Source organism: Culex quinquefasciatus, chromosome 2 (assembly GCF_015732765.1).
Source record: "Culex quinquefasciatus strain JHB chromosome 2, VPISU_Cqui_1.0_pri_paternal, whole genome shotgun sequence".
Lineage (NCBI taxonomy): Eukaryota > Metazoa > Arthropoda > Insecta > Diptera > Culicidae > Culex > Culex quinquefasciatus.
Window position 1 is genome coordinate 184,835,264 of NC_051862.1, and position 14,634 is coordinate 184,849,897.

General features: G+C 38.7%; 1 protein-coding gene across 1 annotated transcript; it reads left to right on the forward strand.

Annotated features, from left to right (window-relative positions):
* Positions 1 to 6,590: 6,590 nt before the first annotated feature.
* LOC6031271 (medium-chain acyl-CoA ligase ACSF2, mitochondrial) lies at positions 6,591 to 14,248 on the forward strand. Its single transcript, XM_038255550.1, is given in 7 exon segments — positions 6,591 to 6,838; positions 11,448 to 11,670; positions 11,853 to 11,981; positions 12,739 to 12,965; positions 13,018 to 13,380; positions 13,436 to 13,936; positions 13,938 to 14,248. Coding segments are annotated over 7 exon segments (1,824 nt in total). The 5' UTR covers positions 6,591 to 6,749; the 3' UTR covers positions 14,230 to 14,248.
* The last annotated feature ends 386 nt before the right edge of the window (positions 14,249 to 14,634 follow it).

Consider the following 14,634-nt stretch of genomic DNA (forward strand, 5'->3'; position numbering starts at 1 on the left):
AAAATAAATAAATGTCTGTCCTTAAGAGTTCCATTGTAGAAAACCCCTACAAACTATTTAAAACTGCCACCGTTTCACTCCACGTGCAGCAACACACCTCACAAAGTGTTGCAAAACATTCCACGCCTGCAACGTGCGACACCCCCCAGCAACAGCAACCCCAACTCAGGCGACGAACTTTTGACCAAGTTATTCCCGGTGGCTTGGATATAAATAAAGCTTCACGGGTTGCCTTCCCTTTCCACGCCGTGTGTGTCGCTCGTGCTTGAAGCGCGGAAAGGATTCCGTCAAGGGGGATATTTTTCGCTAATTTGCATAATCGATTCGTTGGGGTTTATTTTTCTTCATTTTTTTGTTGTTGTTTAGTTTTGTTTTATGTTTAGTTTGTAAAGGTTTGTAAAGGTGCACTAAGAATAGGTACACGATTTCTTATGTGAACTTATTTGTGTTTGCATTTTAATATAGTTAAAAAAAAGGTTTACAGAATATTTTTTTATTTATTTGTATAATTCATTTATAAACAAAAGAGGTATAATTTTTTAATTGGCCACCTTAGGTGAAAACTTAACATTTGGAGTACGACATGATAGTTGATCCGTTGCAACGCGTTGGTAGCAACATAGTCAGTGGATGTCTTGCAGGGCGTATGCATGTGTGGGAATGTTTACTATGCAAACATTTTAGCAAAGAATAGACGGCTCCTCGAAGTGATTTATACGCAGACAGGAGGATAACTCAAATGGTAGGTGTGTGTTGGTAAATAAAGGAGTGTTGCGGCAAGGGGATTTGAATGATGACTATATGGACATTGAATATAGTGACGTGATCAAGGAGGAAAAGAGGGTTATACAAAAATTATTTTATTGAAATAATATGTTTATTTTAAAGCATTATGTGTTCAGTGTTAAGTGTTCAGTTTTGAGTGTAAATTATTAAGTGTTCAGATTTCATTGTTCAGAGTTCAGAGTTCAGTGTTCAGAGTTTAGTATAATATGTTCAGTGTTTAGTGTTCAATGTTCAATGTTTAATATTCAGTGTTTAGTGTTCAGTGTTCAGTGATCAGTGTTCAGTGTAAACTGTAAAGTGTTCAGTGTTCAGTGTTCGATGATCGGTGTTCAGTGCTCTGTGTTCGGTGTTAAGTATAAAGTGTTCAGCGTTCAGCATTCAGTGTTCAGTGTTAAGTTTTCAGTGTTCAGTATTCATTTAACAGTGTCAGTATTTAGTTTTAATTGTTCAATATTCATTTTTTAGTGTTTAGTGTTAAATTTTCAGATTAGTTTTGAGCGTGAGTGATATCTGTTAGCTTTTTAATGTTGAATATCATTTGAGCATGCGTTTTATTTTATTTTATTCAAAATCTTTAAACCCCAATTCCCCCAATCCACCAATCGCGTAAATATAAACCGGAAGTACCCGATATCCACACGTGTTTCGGATCATCAACCGACCATCATTCCTGAAGAAGCCTCCCCCCAAGTTAGCGCAAAGCCGGTTGCTAGAAACGAATTTTGTTTAATCGAAATATTTATAGACACTGCTCTCCGATGGGTGTGCGTTGCAAGTCACAAGTCACTCCACCCAAATAACTTCCAACTGAGTTGTGAGGATGGCGCCAAAATGCGTACGGGTACGAGCCACAACAAAACGCTAGCCATGAATTGGCGTAAAACGGTCTAATGAGACAGTGCCTGCATGCAAGCTTGGTGGGGGTCTGAAAAGGAGTGTTGGGGTAGGGGGGAAGGGATAAACTTGTATATTTTAGGCTAGAGTGGGTGGCCAGTGAAAGTGGTTGGTATGCGTAACGCAATTCTTTATGATTGGGGGGGGGGGAGGGAGTTTGAACTAGCGATGATGAGAACTTTTTTTACGGCACGCTATGGTTAGCGTGAGAGTTATATTTATATAGGTTTTTTGGGTTATTTAAATTTTTTACACATATATTTTAAGGACAGAGTATTGCGGAAAAAAGCTCTGCAGCAGGCAATTTACCACTAAAATTGTTCTTTATACCTTCCTGATAAAACATTGTTGCCTTCTTAGTGACTTTCAAGAAAACGTTCCAAAACTAACTTTGAAAAATAAACTAAACTATTCACAAATATACGGATCGGTCTATTGAATTCTATTGACAAACAGCTTCCGTGTACGAATTTTTGGGTGATCCAAATATGCTCATTATTGGAGTTTCTTAAAAATCTGTAAACCAGCAATACGAAATACAATCAACAGTTTTGCTGTTAACCTTACTGCGACCAAATTCCCAACAATCGACAGGATTCCTTAACAATGATTGTTTGATCGTTTTCCATGCCAGTAATGGAGTATTTACAGCCCCCAAAACGACGACGACGGTGTAACGCAATCAGGCCTTTATCGGTTTTCAACCGGGTCCCCTCCCGTATCATGTCTGCCAAACTAGTTCGAGGGTAATCTATTCGGTGACTTACTTTTGCTTTCGTCGACCTGTCTATAAAGTTTTACTTTTATTAGGGAGCATTCTTTTTTGCCTTTGCTTACTTATGATCACAATTATGTTTACAGCCTTCCTATTCTTTATTTTCTCTTTCGTTTTCGCCCGACTATATTATAAAGTTATGCTACTGTCACCATTTATGTTCAACCCATGTTTATGTGTGACGGTATCCAAGTTCCCGAAAATAACTAAAATAGATTTATGGTATTTACGTCTGTCGAGAAACTGGCCCAACTTTTGGAACGCAAAGGTAAGAATTTATAAACTCAACTGTTTACGATTAAACAGTCAGACAACACCATCAACAGTCTTATCAGCTTTTGCGGAAAGTAACAGTAACGTTGATTCCCAGCCGCAATTGACAACAAGCCACAGCTCGTCCAAGTCATGAACCTCCAGATTGGCACTTGACGGAACACACAATAATGAGTGCGATAATTTCGGACTAATCTTATCGTTTCGCCGGATATGTAACGATAAAGTCAGATTGATGAACTGCCTGAAACCGGTTATTAATGTCGGAACACGCGTTGGAAGGAGTAACCAAATAAAGGCTGTGATAAGATAGGCGTTGGAAATTTCATTGTTTTCATATCGCTTTTTGTGGGCAAATTTGCGTTTCACGTTAAGTGTGATTATATTTTTAAGTCATGTTTCTGTAGATTATTTGTTATGTGTTAAGTTATGAAATATATTAATAAGACATTAAGAAAACTTTGTCATCAAGATTGTACTGTCGATTAATGTTATACTGAAAATTTAAAATAAAATGATTCTATGCGTTAGAAAAAATTATAAAAATAGTTTAAAAACATCTACATTTTTTTAAAGCATGCTGCAGATATATTTGAAGTTTATGTCCCTCGACTCTGACCATATCCGGGGGGGAATAGATGAAATAGCTTTACACATGATAGATCCGGACAATATTTTGTTCAAAATAACTGAGACCCGTCACGTTTAAATTGTAGAAAAATGCGTAGTGGCTTAGCCTGGAACAAAACATAAAAGTCTACATAGTTACACACTAAGAAAAAATACGTGTAAATTTACGTCTAATTTGATGCACATAACTGGAGTGTCAAATAAAACGTATAATTACGTCTAATTACACGCTATGAATTGGTCGTGTAATATTACACGCTTGATTTTGAATTGGCCGTGTAATATTACACGATTGATTTTAGGAACGTGCGTTCATTGCGATTGGGAAATCTTATTGGATTCTACGTTTTCTCATTGTACACAAAGAATGCATCTTGTTTACGAAAACTCATTCTTTTATTTGTACAACTCCAAAATCATCGACTCAATACACATGCCAGTCACATTTTTCTGATGCCTTCACCATTCACTTGCCATTCACAGTGCATTTTATGTTTATTGTTTTCAACCGAATCGTCGATCGTTTTCACTTCACAGTTTGGGCTTCCTTTCCTCTTCCTAACAAAAATCTGCTCCAACGGCACTTTTAATGATCCCTCAAGTGAAACGTTACTGTTTCCTCGTTGTTACGGATCAATCCATGGTTCTGACTACTATCTGCTGAAAAATTAGTCTGAATTTCACAAGACACAGATAAATTCCACCAAGCTTACCTTGTTTACCAGTTTATAATTACTTTGGTCGCCAGATTTGGAGAAGATTCCGAAGAATCTTCTCAAGAACAATTTTCTACACGTTGGTAAATATGGCGGTTGCTGCGATGATTCATGGAACTGTCAAGAACTCAAAACTGGGTTTGATTAGATGTACGATTACATCAACTTTAATGTAACGTTACATCTAATTCGATGCTCCAGTTATGTGCATCAAATAAGGCGTAATGTTAGGTTTTTGTGACGTATTTTTATGTTTTGCAAAATGTAAAGCTAAATCAATGGGAATTAGATAAGTTTACGTCAAATTAAACAGAGATTTACATCAATGTTACAATTACACGATCAGATTTTACGTTAGATGAACGATTGCGTTAAATGTAAAATTCAATTTTTTTAGTGTGTACATATAAATAAAATATACAAAATTTTGTGAAAATCACAGCCAAAATTGACCCAAAAAAAAACTAAACATTGGCAAAGTCACATAAAACAAGTCAAAGTCCTTAAATCTTGTTATATTTTTACAGCTATTCTTTCCAAAGTGTGATAAAGAATCAAAATTGGTTAAAAATTGATTTTTAACTAACGCGTAGGGTGTGGTTGTAGAGGAATAAGGCCGATGCAAATATTTTTCCGGGACCGTGGTGTAGGGGTAAGCGTGGTTGCCTTTCACCCAGTCGGCTTGGGTTCGATCCCAGACGGTCCTGGTGGCTATTTTCGAGACGAGATTTGTCTGACCACGCCTTCCGTCGGATGGGGAAGTAAATGTTGGCCCCGGTCTAACCTAGAGGGTCAGGTCGTTAGCTCCCCTAGTAACATTTTTAAACTTACAGGTTTTATCATGGTTCTGAAAACCCTCATACGACCTAAATAAGCTTTTATGGCCAACATAAAACCTAAAATGTTACTAGGGTCGGTCCAGGTGTAGGAGTCGTCTCCCTGGGTCCTGCCTCGGTGGAGTCGCTTGTAGGCAGTTGGACTAACAATCCAAAGGTCGTCAGTTCGAATCCCGGGATGGATGGAAGCTTAGGTGTAAAAAGAGGCTTGCAATTGGCTCAACAATCAAACCTTCGGACACTTAGTTTCGAGTAGGAATCTCGCAATCGAGAACGCTGTAGAGCGAATAATTTGATTTGATATTGAAATATTTTTCAAAGATTCTGTCCCTTGGCTCTGACCGGGTTCAAAAACATAAAAAATATAAATATTGAAATAACAAGCTATAGTTTCAACATTTGCATGGAAAAACTGTTTTGAAATGAATTTCACACTAGTTAAGTTGTTTTGCAATCATTACTTTTCAAGAAATTTAAGATTTGACGAAAAAAAAATAAAATATAAACATTTTGCGATTATAAACATCGACAATCGACACTTTTAAGATAATTTACTAAACTTCATAATTTTTGACAGGGACTTATGGGTCCAGGCAGGATTACCAGGTCAAAATTTAAAAAATCTGGCTTAGCATCGATTAAAAATCTGGAAAAAATCTGGCAGACGAAAATCAAACAATTCTGAATGGTAAAGGGGAGGGTGGATATGAATTAATTGAAAAAAAATGTTGAATTTAGATGGTTTAACTTATTTTATGATTTAAAAATGTTGAATTATCATTTTCTTCAAGAAAAACACATTTAATTTATTGATTTTTAGTTAAATTCGTTAATTTTAATAAAGCAGTTTTTCAAAATGGGCACAAAGTGAAAAATCTGGCAAAATTTGTCAATATTTGTCGCGGAGAACCTTGGGCCCAGGGTCCAGTAAGTCAAATTCAAAAAAAACTTTTTCGCGTGATTTTATATTCCTTTCTCAGTCAGGCGAGGAAAGCAAAAGGAATTATAGCAAAACTCAAAATATTTTTAATCGTCGAACGGGGAAGTAAATGTTGGTCATGGTCTAACCTAGAGGTTTGGTCGTTAGCTCAGTCCAGGAGTAGGAGTCATCTTCCTGGGTCCAGTATCGCTGGTCGGCAGTTGGACTCACAATCCTAAGGTCGTCAGCTCGAATCTTGGGGTTGATGGAAGCTAAGGTGTATAAAAAGGGTTTGCAATCACCTCAACAATCAAGCCTTCCGACACCTAGTTTTGAGTAGGAATCTCACAATAGATAACGCCAAGGCAATGCTGTAGAGCGAACAACTTATCAATTGCTCTCATTAGTGTACCATCTGTCTGCGGCTCGTGATTTTTCAGATGTCTGTCTGTCATGAAAACATTCAATGCAAACCACAAAACGCACACTGTGTATAGGTAATAACGCTGCAATCATGACGATGACGTTTGCCGCAAACTAACGCCGAGCAATTCATTCATATTCATAAACGCATTCTATTCCCTTTTTTCACACTCATATGGTCACCGCACCACACACTTACATGTCGGGGACGCCCTATCAGTCGGTGAATGAAGCCAAGGCGAGCCCTCACTCGCTGCTACTCAAACTAACTCCGCGGGGTTGTGGTTGTGTGTAGATTTATTCTGTTTACAAGCTGAACTTGAGCCGGTTGCGTTTGATTCGACTCAGCCCACCAGTCGTCGTCAGTCTTTGGCGAGTTGTCGCTCAAAACAGAACGTTTCGGCTTTGAAAAGCTTTGATTTTGTGGTTGAATTAATTTGAATTTCTTGTCTTTTACCTTACTTCAAGTCGGTTAAGTTCAAGTGAAACGCAATAAAATGAATTTCATTAGTTGTCGTGCAATTACCCGCGTGAAGGATAAAACCCACGTGATATCACAAAAGTACGCGTCCCTAATCACCCCGAGGTAAAATATATGAGAAATCAGCCAGCAACAACAAGATTATATAATACATTATTTCAATGTGCAGAAAGTTCATTGAAATGTCGGATGATTTCTGATAACATTAAGTTGGCATTATGCGACAGCGTGATTTGAAAAAATTGCATGATTACAATTTGTGGAGAACGATATTCGAAAAAACGGTAACTTGTAGTACAAAGTGAATAAGAAGCGAAAAAACAGATCCTAGACAGGATTCAAACACGTGCCACCCTCGTCTCTAGCAGGACACTCTACCCTTAAGCTATCGTGATCCAAACAAAAAATCCAACAGCAGAAACTTATCTAATTTACTGCGTGGCACAGTACCAGTGATTTAGATGTGAAAATTTCATTTCATATTCGTAGACCATTGAGTGAATCAGATAAGATTTAGTATGGTGTTAGATAAATCGTTTTGTGACTTTATGAAATAGTGATGCAATTTACCTGACAATTTTCCTCATAATTAAATCAGTGTTCTAAGGACAACTGATACTTGTAAACTGGTTTAAGCACCTGATTCCAATTATAGCCTGATTACCTACATGATCAATGGCGAATTCACTAGTAGCAATTTGCTTGACATGTGAGATAAATTAGAACTGTCCCGAAATGCACAAAGCCTTTCCGCGTGACTAGTTACGCTGCCCTTCGAAGGTTGTGCAATTAACTATTTCAAGATTGAGAACTTACTCTAGTGCAGCTCCTTAAGACTTTAAACTTCATTTTATTATTAAAATCATGATATTCGGGGGTTTTCTAAAGGACATTGGTAGAACGAAAAAACATGCTGGTTTTGATGGCCATTACAATGACAATAAAAATAATAGACAAAAATAAATAACTTTGAAAATTTGGGCGAAGTCTGTTTAGGGTTAAGGGTCGCTTTTTATCGTTGATGTTGGTAAAAAAAAATCGTTTCATACAAAAACGTCTTCTTTAAATCGTTAATAACTCGTCAGGGTTAACTCGGATCGTTTTGCAGTCTTCGACAATGTTGTTTGTCATAATTTTACATTAGACCTCACACTTGACAATGATCTGAAACATTTAACGCCACCTTTTGACGGAATTTTGACATTTTTGCATTTCCCCATACATTTTTTTCGAATTTTCCCATACAAACTTCATCGATAAAAAGAGACCTCGATTTTGCTTTTAATTGTCACAGTTACTTATTTTTACCTAAACAATCGAGCCAGAGGGTTTTTAATACGATTGCCAAAATTTTCAGTTTTCCTTGTTACCCTACACAGTAAAAAAAATCATGGTAATATTACATCAGTCAGCAAAAATGTGTAATTTTACCACTCTTCTGGTGTAATGTCACTTTTTCAGTCTGAATTCAGGTAAAATTACATCAATAAAGAGGATCAATTTCAAAAATTACACCTTCCAAATTTATACATTTTTACTGTGCTCAATTATACAAATCCTTTGTAATTTGTTGGTGATGCACAATAAACTAATATCTTGTTTTGCGTTTCTCATTACGAAAAACCTATAATTTATTCAATAATTTCAATGAGGATTTCAGAATATTTTGACAAAAAAATCCGATGGTAAAATCGCATGCAAAAGCAAGCACATCACCTTCGTCAAAATAAACACTTAATATTACACACTGCATGTACAATTTTTGCAAACACAAAAAAAAGTTGCAACCGACGGGATTCAAACCCAGCACCAACAGTAAGGACTGGCGCCTTAGCCCACTCGGCCATCAGACCGATGAATAGCCGTTAGGATAAACGCATACATGAGCTTGACATTTTGGTCAAGTAGGTTTCCCATACTGATGGGCTGCTTCTTTCAGGGCGTAAAATAACATAAAATTGCGTAAAATAATGCAATATTTATTTTACACCCAGCACTTTTACACGCAGCTGTATTACTACTTTTTTAGCTGCCCACTTACCATCCTTGCCCTGATAAAAAGTCTAACTAAGCTATCCAAAATTACAAATAAAATTACTATTACTATTAAAAATAGTGCTATATCATAAGAAACCTAGGTTTAAGATACGATTTGAAATTTTAGAGTCGATTTTATCAAATATCAGTGATTCTACCGATGTACACAAGTGTTCAGAAAAAAATCAATTTATGTTGCAATACAGTTCGACAGAACGTGTAAGACAGGCATCAAAATGACTACAGGTGATTCAAGCCAGCATTTTTTTTTGTTTACATTCAGACACTGGCACTGATTTGCATTTTCGAATAAAATTAAGTCCAAACCAGTTAGAACCAGTTCTGAAATTTTGACCGGCTGACTCGTGTCAGAATCTTGAAGAATCCACAGCGCAAAAGAAAACTCGTTCCACCATGATGAGGCAAGTTTATCAACGAGCAGCTGATGTTACAGGATTTCGGGTCAGCATTTGATGGAGTCATAAAACATGCTCGGATTTAGATTTTTTTAGTGTATTTTGGTAGATGTTGAATTGTATCGAACCCCATCTCATTTTTCAATCAAACTGTGATTTGTTTTTTTTTTTTGGCCTTAACTTGACGAAGTTTCGGATGATCTAGAAAATCGTAAACCATGTAAATTTGGTGTAGCTGTATAGCTGACTTCATAACGATTTTAAAACACTATAAATTTGTATAGTTTAGTTGATTTTTTATAAAAATATAGCCCATGTCTCCCATATAGCCAAAATCCTATAAGCCCATATTCGGAACGGATTACAGATCGGCTGATGTTTAAAAAATCATAGAAAATCGATAGTTGAACATAATGATTTGCTTTTACCTTCATGTGAAAGCTTTTCTTGCGATGTTTCGAATGCTGTATCGAACATCTGCAAATTTTAACTTTTATATCAAGTTTATGAAGAAAAACTTTGACCCTTGAAATCCACAAATTCGGAACACTTTTTTCTTACGGATGTAAACAAACTTTGGATCTCTCCAGCAGAACATATTTGTAAAAAAAAATGACTTCACACACTGAAATCAGTGAAACTCAAGCTTAGAGCGAGTTGTGGCGCTATAACCACGGCATATAGTGTCCAGGGCATTCGTGGAAATACGATGTCCCATCCATGAGGGTCCCGGAGCACCAAAACTTCTTAGCATGGTGCTCCCAACGATTCATTGCCTAAACAAACGGGAACGTGAGCGTGAGATCCCCACGTTTCTTCCACCCCTGTAGATTCAGAACTGTGTTGTTGTTTGATCATTTATGCTCAAATTCAATCCAATTCAACGAATCATTTTTGCGGTAAACTTTACGCAGTTGGCCTGGCCGCTTTAGCGTTTACGATGTTTCATTGCAATTTAATGCAATGGGGCACTGCAAATGTTAATAATGACAAGAAGATGCTAGGCGTTAATCAACCTAAGGCATTCTCCAGGATGCCCTCGAAAGACTGGCTGCGATAGGGTTAGATTAGATTAGATTAGATTAGAAATCAGTGAAACTCAAGCTTAGTGCTGTTTTATCCATGGTCTGATAACTTTTTTTGTGAAAATATCAGTTAAATTCAGGTGTTCCACAATTGTGGGAGGCACAATAACATCCCACAATTATGGAACACGCAATTTGACAGCAGTGTTTTGCTGCTCTGGATAAAATAGTCTTGAAATAAAGTTTTTTGTTCAAAAAGTATTAATTTCACTAATGAAATAGAAAGAGAATGTAAAAATAAAGGTCCTAAAAATAGTAGGGTCGACAGAAAAACTGCATTTGGCATGCTATTGACAAATTATCACAAAAGTGTTCCGAATTTATGGGTGTTCCGAATATGTGGGATGACTGTACCTCGCATATGCAACTCTTGCAACATATTCGAGGCGCTCTTATACGAGGTTTAACTGTATTTGATAATCAAAATTTATCAAATTTTATGCCATTATTTTTTTTAATTGGAATCAACAATTCTGTAGGAAAGCAACATGATCTTATATAAGAATTCTCTAGTTTAGCCGAAAATAAATGTTGGGTTTTGTTTACTAAAACTTTTAAAAATTGCTTTATGTCGATTTTACCGATTTTTTCGTCTAAAAAGCATGGGAAAATACCTTTAACTGAGAGCATGTTTAAATTGTTTAAAAGAGAATTATGGTGGTTTGTCATTGTTGCATACAAGCAAAAATTGCATGCAATATGGAAGAAGTGATCAGCACTAATTCTCCATACAAACTTTGGAGGAAAAGCGTTCAAACTTTAATCAAACTGTACTTGTGTATTTTTTCATTTGACAACCTTTTTTAATTGAATTCATTGAAAAAAAAAAATCAAAATCTGAAAAAAATTCTATGGCTATTATTTTTAAACTTGATCAGACAATAAGATGCTTAATACCAATCGACCCTTTACACATTTGTGGTGACTTCAGCGAACAAAATATATCCAGGCACTCAGATTATTGTTTGGTTATACTGAATATCGATCATAACATTATCTCTCAGACCTGTAACGTTATCATCCCAGCATTATTGCTGGCGATTACACTTCGATTAAATCGAGTTAATTAACAAAATGTTCATGTTTTGGTTAGCACTGCACTCTATGCCCGAATTTATTTTGGTCGTTCAGTGCCATTAAATTAAGTTTCCTGCCCCTTTTCACCCCATTTTCCAGATTTTATCACTCCTCAAAGCCCCTCCGCTGCGCTGGCGCCACGTCCTCCGGCCTCGCGCAGGAGCAGTCCCAAAGCTACATCCACCACATCGGCAAGGAACCGCTGGTGTACCGGAACGTGGGTCAGCACCTCCGCCTGGCCGCCGAAAAGTATCCCAACAACGAGGCGATCGTGTCCTGTCACCAGGCCCAACGGCTCACCTACTCGGACGTGCTGGAAAAGGTAGTCAAATTAGGCACTCAATAGGAAGCAAAATGGGATTATAGACGAGGAGCGTTCCCCTATAGGGTCGGCGCCAGCCTCGTAATCCCGTTTGTCTCGTCTAATGAGATTTCCGGCGCCGGCCAGCCCAACTAATTGGAGTGTGGTGTCCTTATGTCGTCTTTTTGTGTGTTTTTCCACAGGTAGATCGCATCGCTGCGTCCTTCTATCAGCTGGGCCTTAAGAAGGGCGATCGCGTCGGAATTTGGGCGCCCAACGGAACCCAGTTCTACCTGTCGACGCTGGCGGCCGCGCGTGCCGGGATGATTTCGGTAAGGCATACTCTAGTCTGTTTAAAATACGTTTGTTTTTATAGTGGTGATTGGAGTCAGTATTCTGCTGGGATGTACTGTAAGAACTTTTTTTCGCTCTCTCTGTCGTCCTTGATCTGGTTCGGGTTCTTTTTATGGTTTATTAGTTGTTGCTTGATTGCTGTGTCAATACAATAAGAGCATTTTTCGGAGCCAACACTATCGTCTCTTTCTGAATATTGTGCTCCATAAATTCTGAAAATTGTGTCTGTAACGAAATTTTGTACAAACGTGTTCTGATTACCAAAAACCTGATTTTTGAGAAAAAAAAGTCTTCTTAGGAAAACTGCTAGCAAATATGTTAAACACGTCGACTTAAAATGCAAAAAACTACAAATTTAAAGTTTTATTCACCGAAATCCACCACGAACGTATCAGTACTCGAAGTCAAGTTCAAATTTGGTGGAATAGTTGATACCGCAAAAAAAAAACAAAAATTTAGATTTTTATCATTATAGTTTACTAACAAATTTTTCTTTGAATCTTTAAATAACATCTTCAAGTCCTCAATTTCTTTGTATTTTTGCTTATTTCATAACCATTTCTTAAAAATATTCAGCTATTTCTGTTGCTCCTGTAAAACAACTCATCTGCATGAACTGTCAAGTCAAGTGTTTTCGCTTCCTGTAGCATGGCATGTACGTACCTAGAAGTTTTCTTTTCTGGTTTCTTCACTCTTTCAACTGTTAAACCAAAACCCACCACCCAACAACCACAGGTCGTCATCAACCCAGCGTACCAAATTCCGGAAATTGAGTACGCCATCAAAAAGGTGGGCGTCAAAGCAATTTACATCCCCGAGCGTTACCTATCGCAAAGATACTACGAAATGCTGGCCCAACTGGCCCCCGAATTGGCCACATCCAAACCAGGCGAACTCCAAAGCTCCAAACTGCCCTCGCTATCTGCGGTCATCGTTGACAGTGAGTCGGGTGGAAAGCTACCGTAAGTCGTTGAATCGGAGGTTTTTTAAGTTGTTTAATTAATTCAATTGCAGAGGAACCGTTCAATACCAGGACCTGTTCACGCTATCCTCTTCCGAGGATCAGTCCAAAATTGAGTCCCTGCAGTCGCAAATCTCCCCCGATAGTGGAGTCAACATTCAGTTCACGTCCGGAACGACCGGCCAACCTAAGGCTGCCCTCATGTCCCATTACGGCTTCGTCAACAACGGCATCCACATCGGGTTCCGGAACGAGTTCAACCTCAAAGATCACCGCATCTGTGTTCAGACGCCCTTTTTCCACGTGTTCGGAATGGTCATCGGCATTGTGGCCGCGATGAGTTACGGCACTACGCTGGTGCTTCCGGGACCGGGGTTCAAAGTGGCCGAGTCGTTGGAGGCAATCGATAAAGAGAAGTTAGTGTTGGGAAGGATTTTTGTTCAATAGAAGGCTAACAAACAATCTTTGCAGATGCACTGTTATCTACGGAACACCAACCATGTACGTCGACTTGGTGCGAAGAGTCCGGGAAGCGAACATCAAGCTACCTCCGATTGATCTGGCCGTCACGGGTGGGGCGATCTGCTCGCCAAAGCTTTTCGAAGACATCCAGGAGGTGTTGGGAGTTCGACAGGTGAAAACTGTCTTCGGTATGACGGAAGCATCGGCCGTGCTGTTCCAATCGTTGTTCAACGAATCCAAGGATAAGGTTTTACAGACCGTTGGTCACCTGCACGATCACTACGAAGCGAAGGTGGTGGACGCGAATGGAAATACAGTCCCGATGGGAGCTCCCGGAGAGCTGTGGGTTCGTGGCTACGGAACCATGCTCGGGTACTGGGGTGATCCTCAGAAGACCAAGGAAACCATCGACGTGGACAAGTGGCTCAAGACTGGGGATCAATTCGAGCTGCGGCCGGATGGCTATGGGAAGATTGTCGGTCGCATGAAGGAAATGGTCATCCGTGGAGGAGAACATCTACCCGAAAGAGCTGGAAGACTTTCTGAACACGCATCCAAAGATTCTGGAGACGCACTGCATCGGGGTTCCGGACGAGCGGATGGGAGAAGAGCTTTGTGCATACGTGCGACTGAAGGACGAAGGTCAATCGTTGGAACACGCGGAAATGAAACAGTTCTGCAAGGGGAAAATCTCACACTTTAAAATTCCCAAGTATTTACGGATAGTGGACGAGTTCCCGAAGACAGTGTCCGGAAAGATTCAGAAGTTCAAACTTGTCGAACGTTTTAAGGCTGAGAATTAATAAATAAATGTGACTGCAATTGTTTGAATACTTTATTTGAAGACTTAATTCTTATTGCGTTTACATCAATACAAATATCTAACATCCTTTCCAGGTTGGCATCAATCCGGCCTTCCAAGCACCCGAGGTAGAGTACTCCTTGAACAAGGTGGGAGTCAATGCGCTTATTGCTGCGGAGAGTCACCGGAATCACAACTACTACGAAACGCTTACCAAGATCATCCCAGAACTGGCAAACTGTCCGAAGGATTCCCTAAACTGCTCAAAAGTACCAACACTTAAAACTGTGATTATCGATAACGAACGATCTTCCGGATCTCTTCCGTAAGTAAAGATTCATTCCACAGCTGTCTTCTTAACAGGTTATTTTTTCCGACCAGTGGTACCTTCTCATTCCGAGACCTG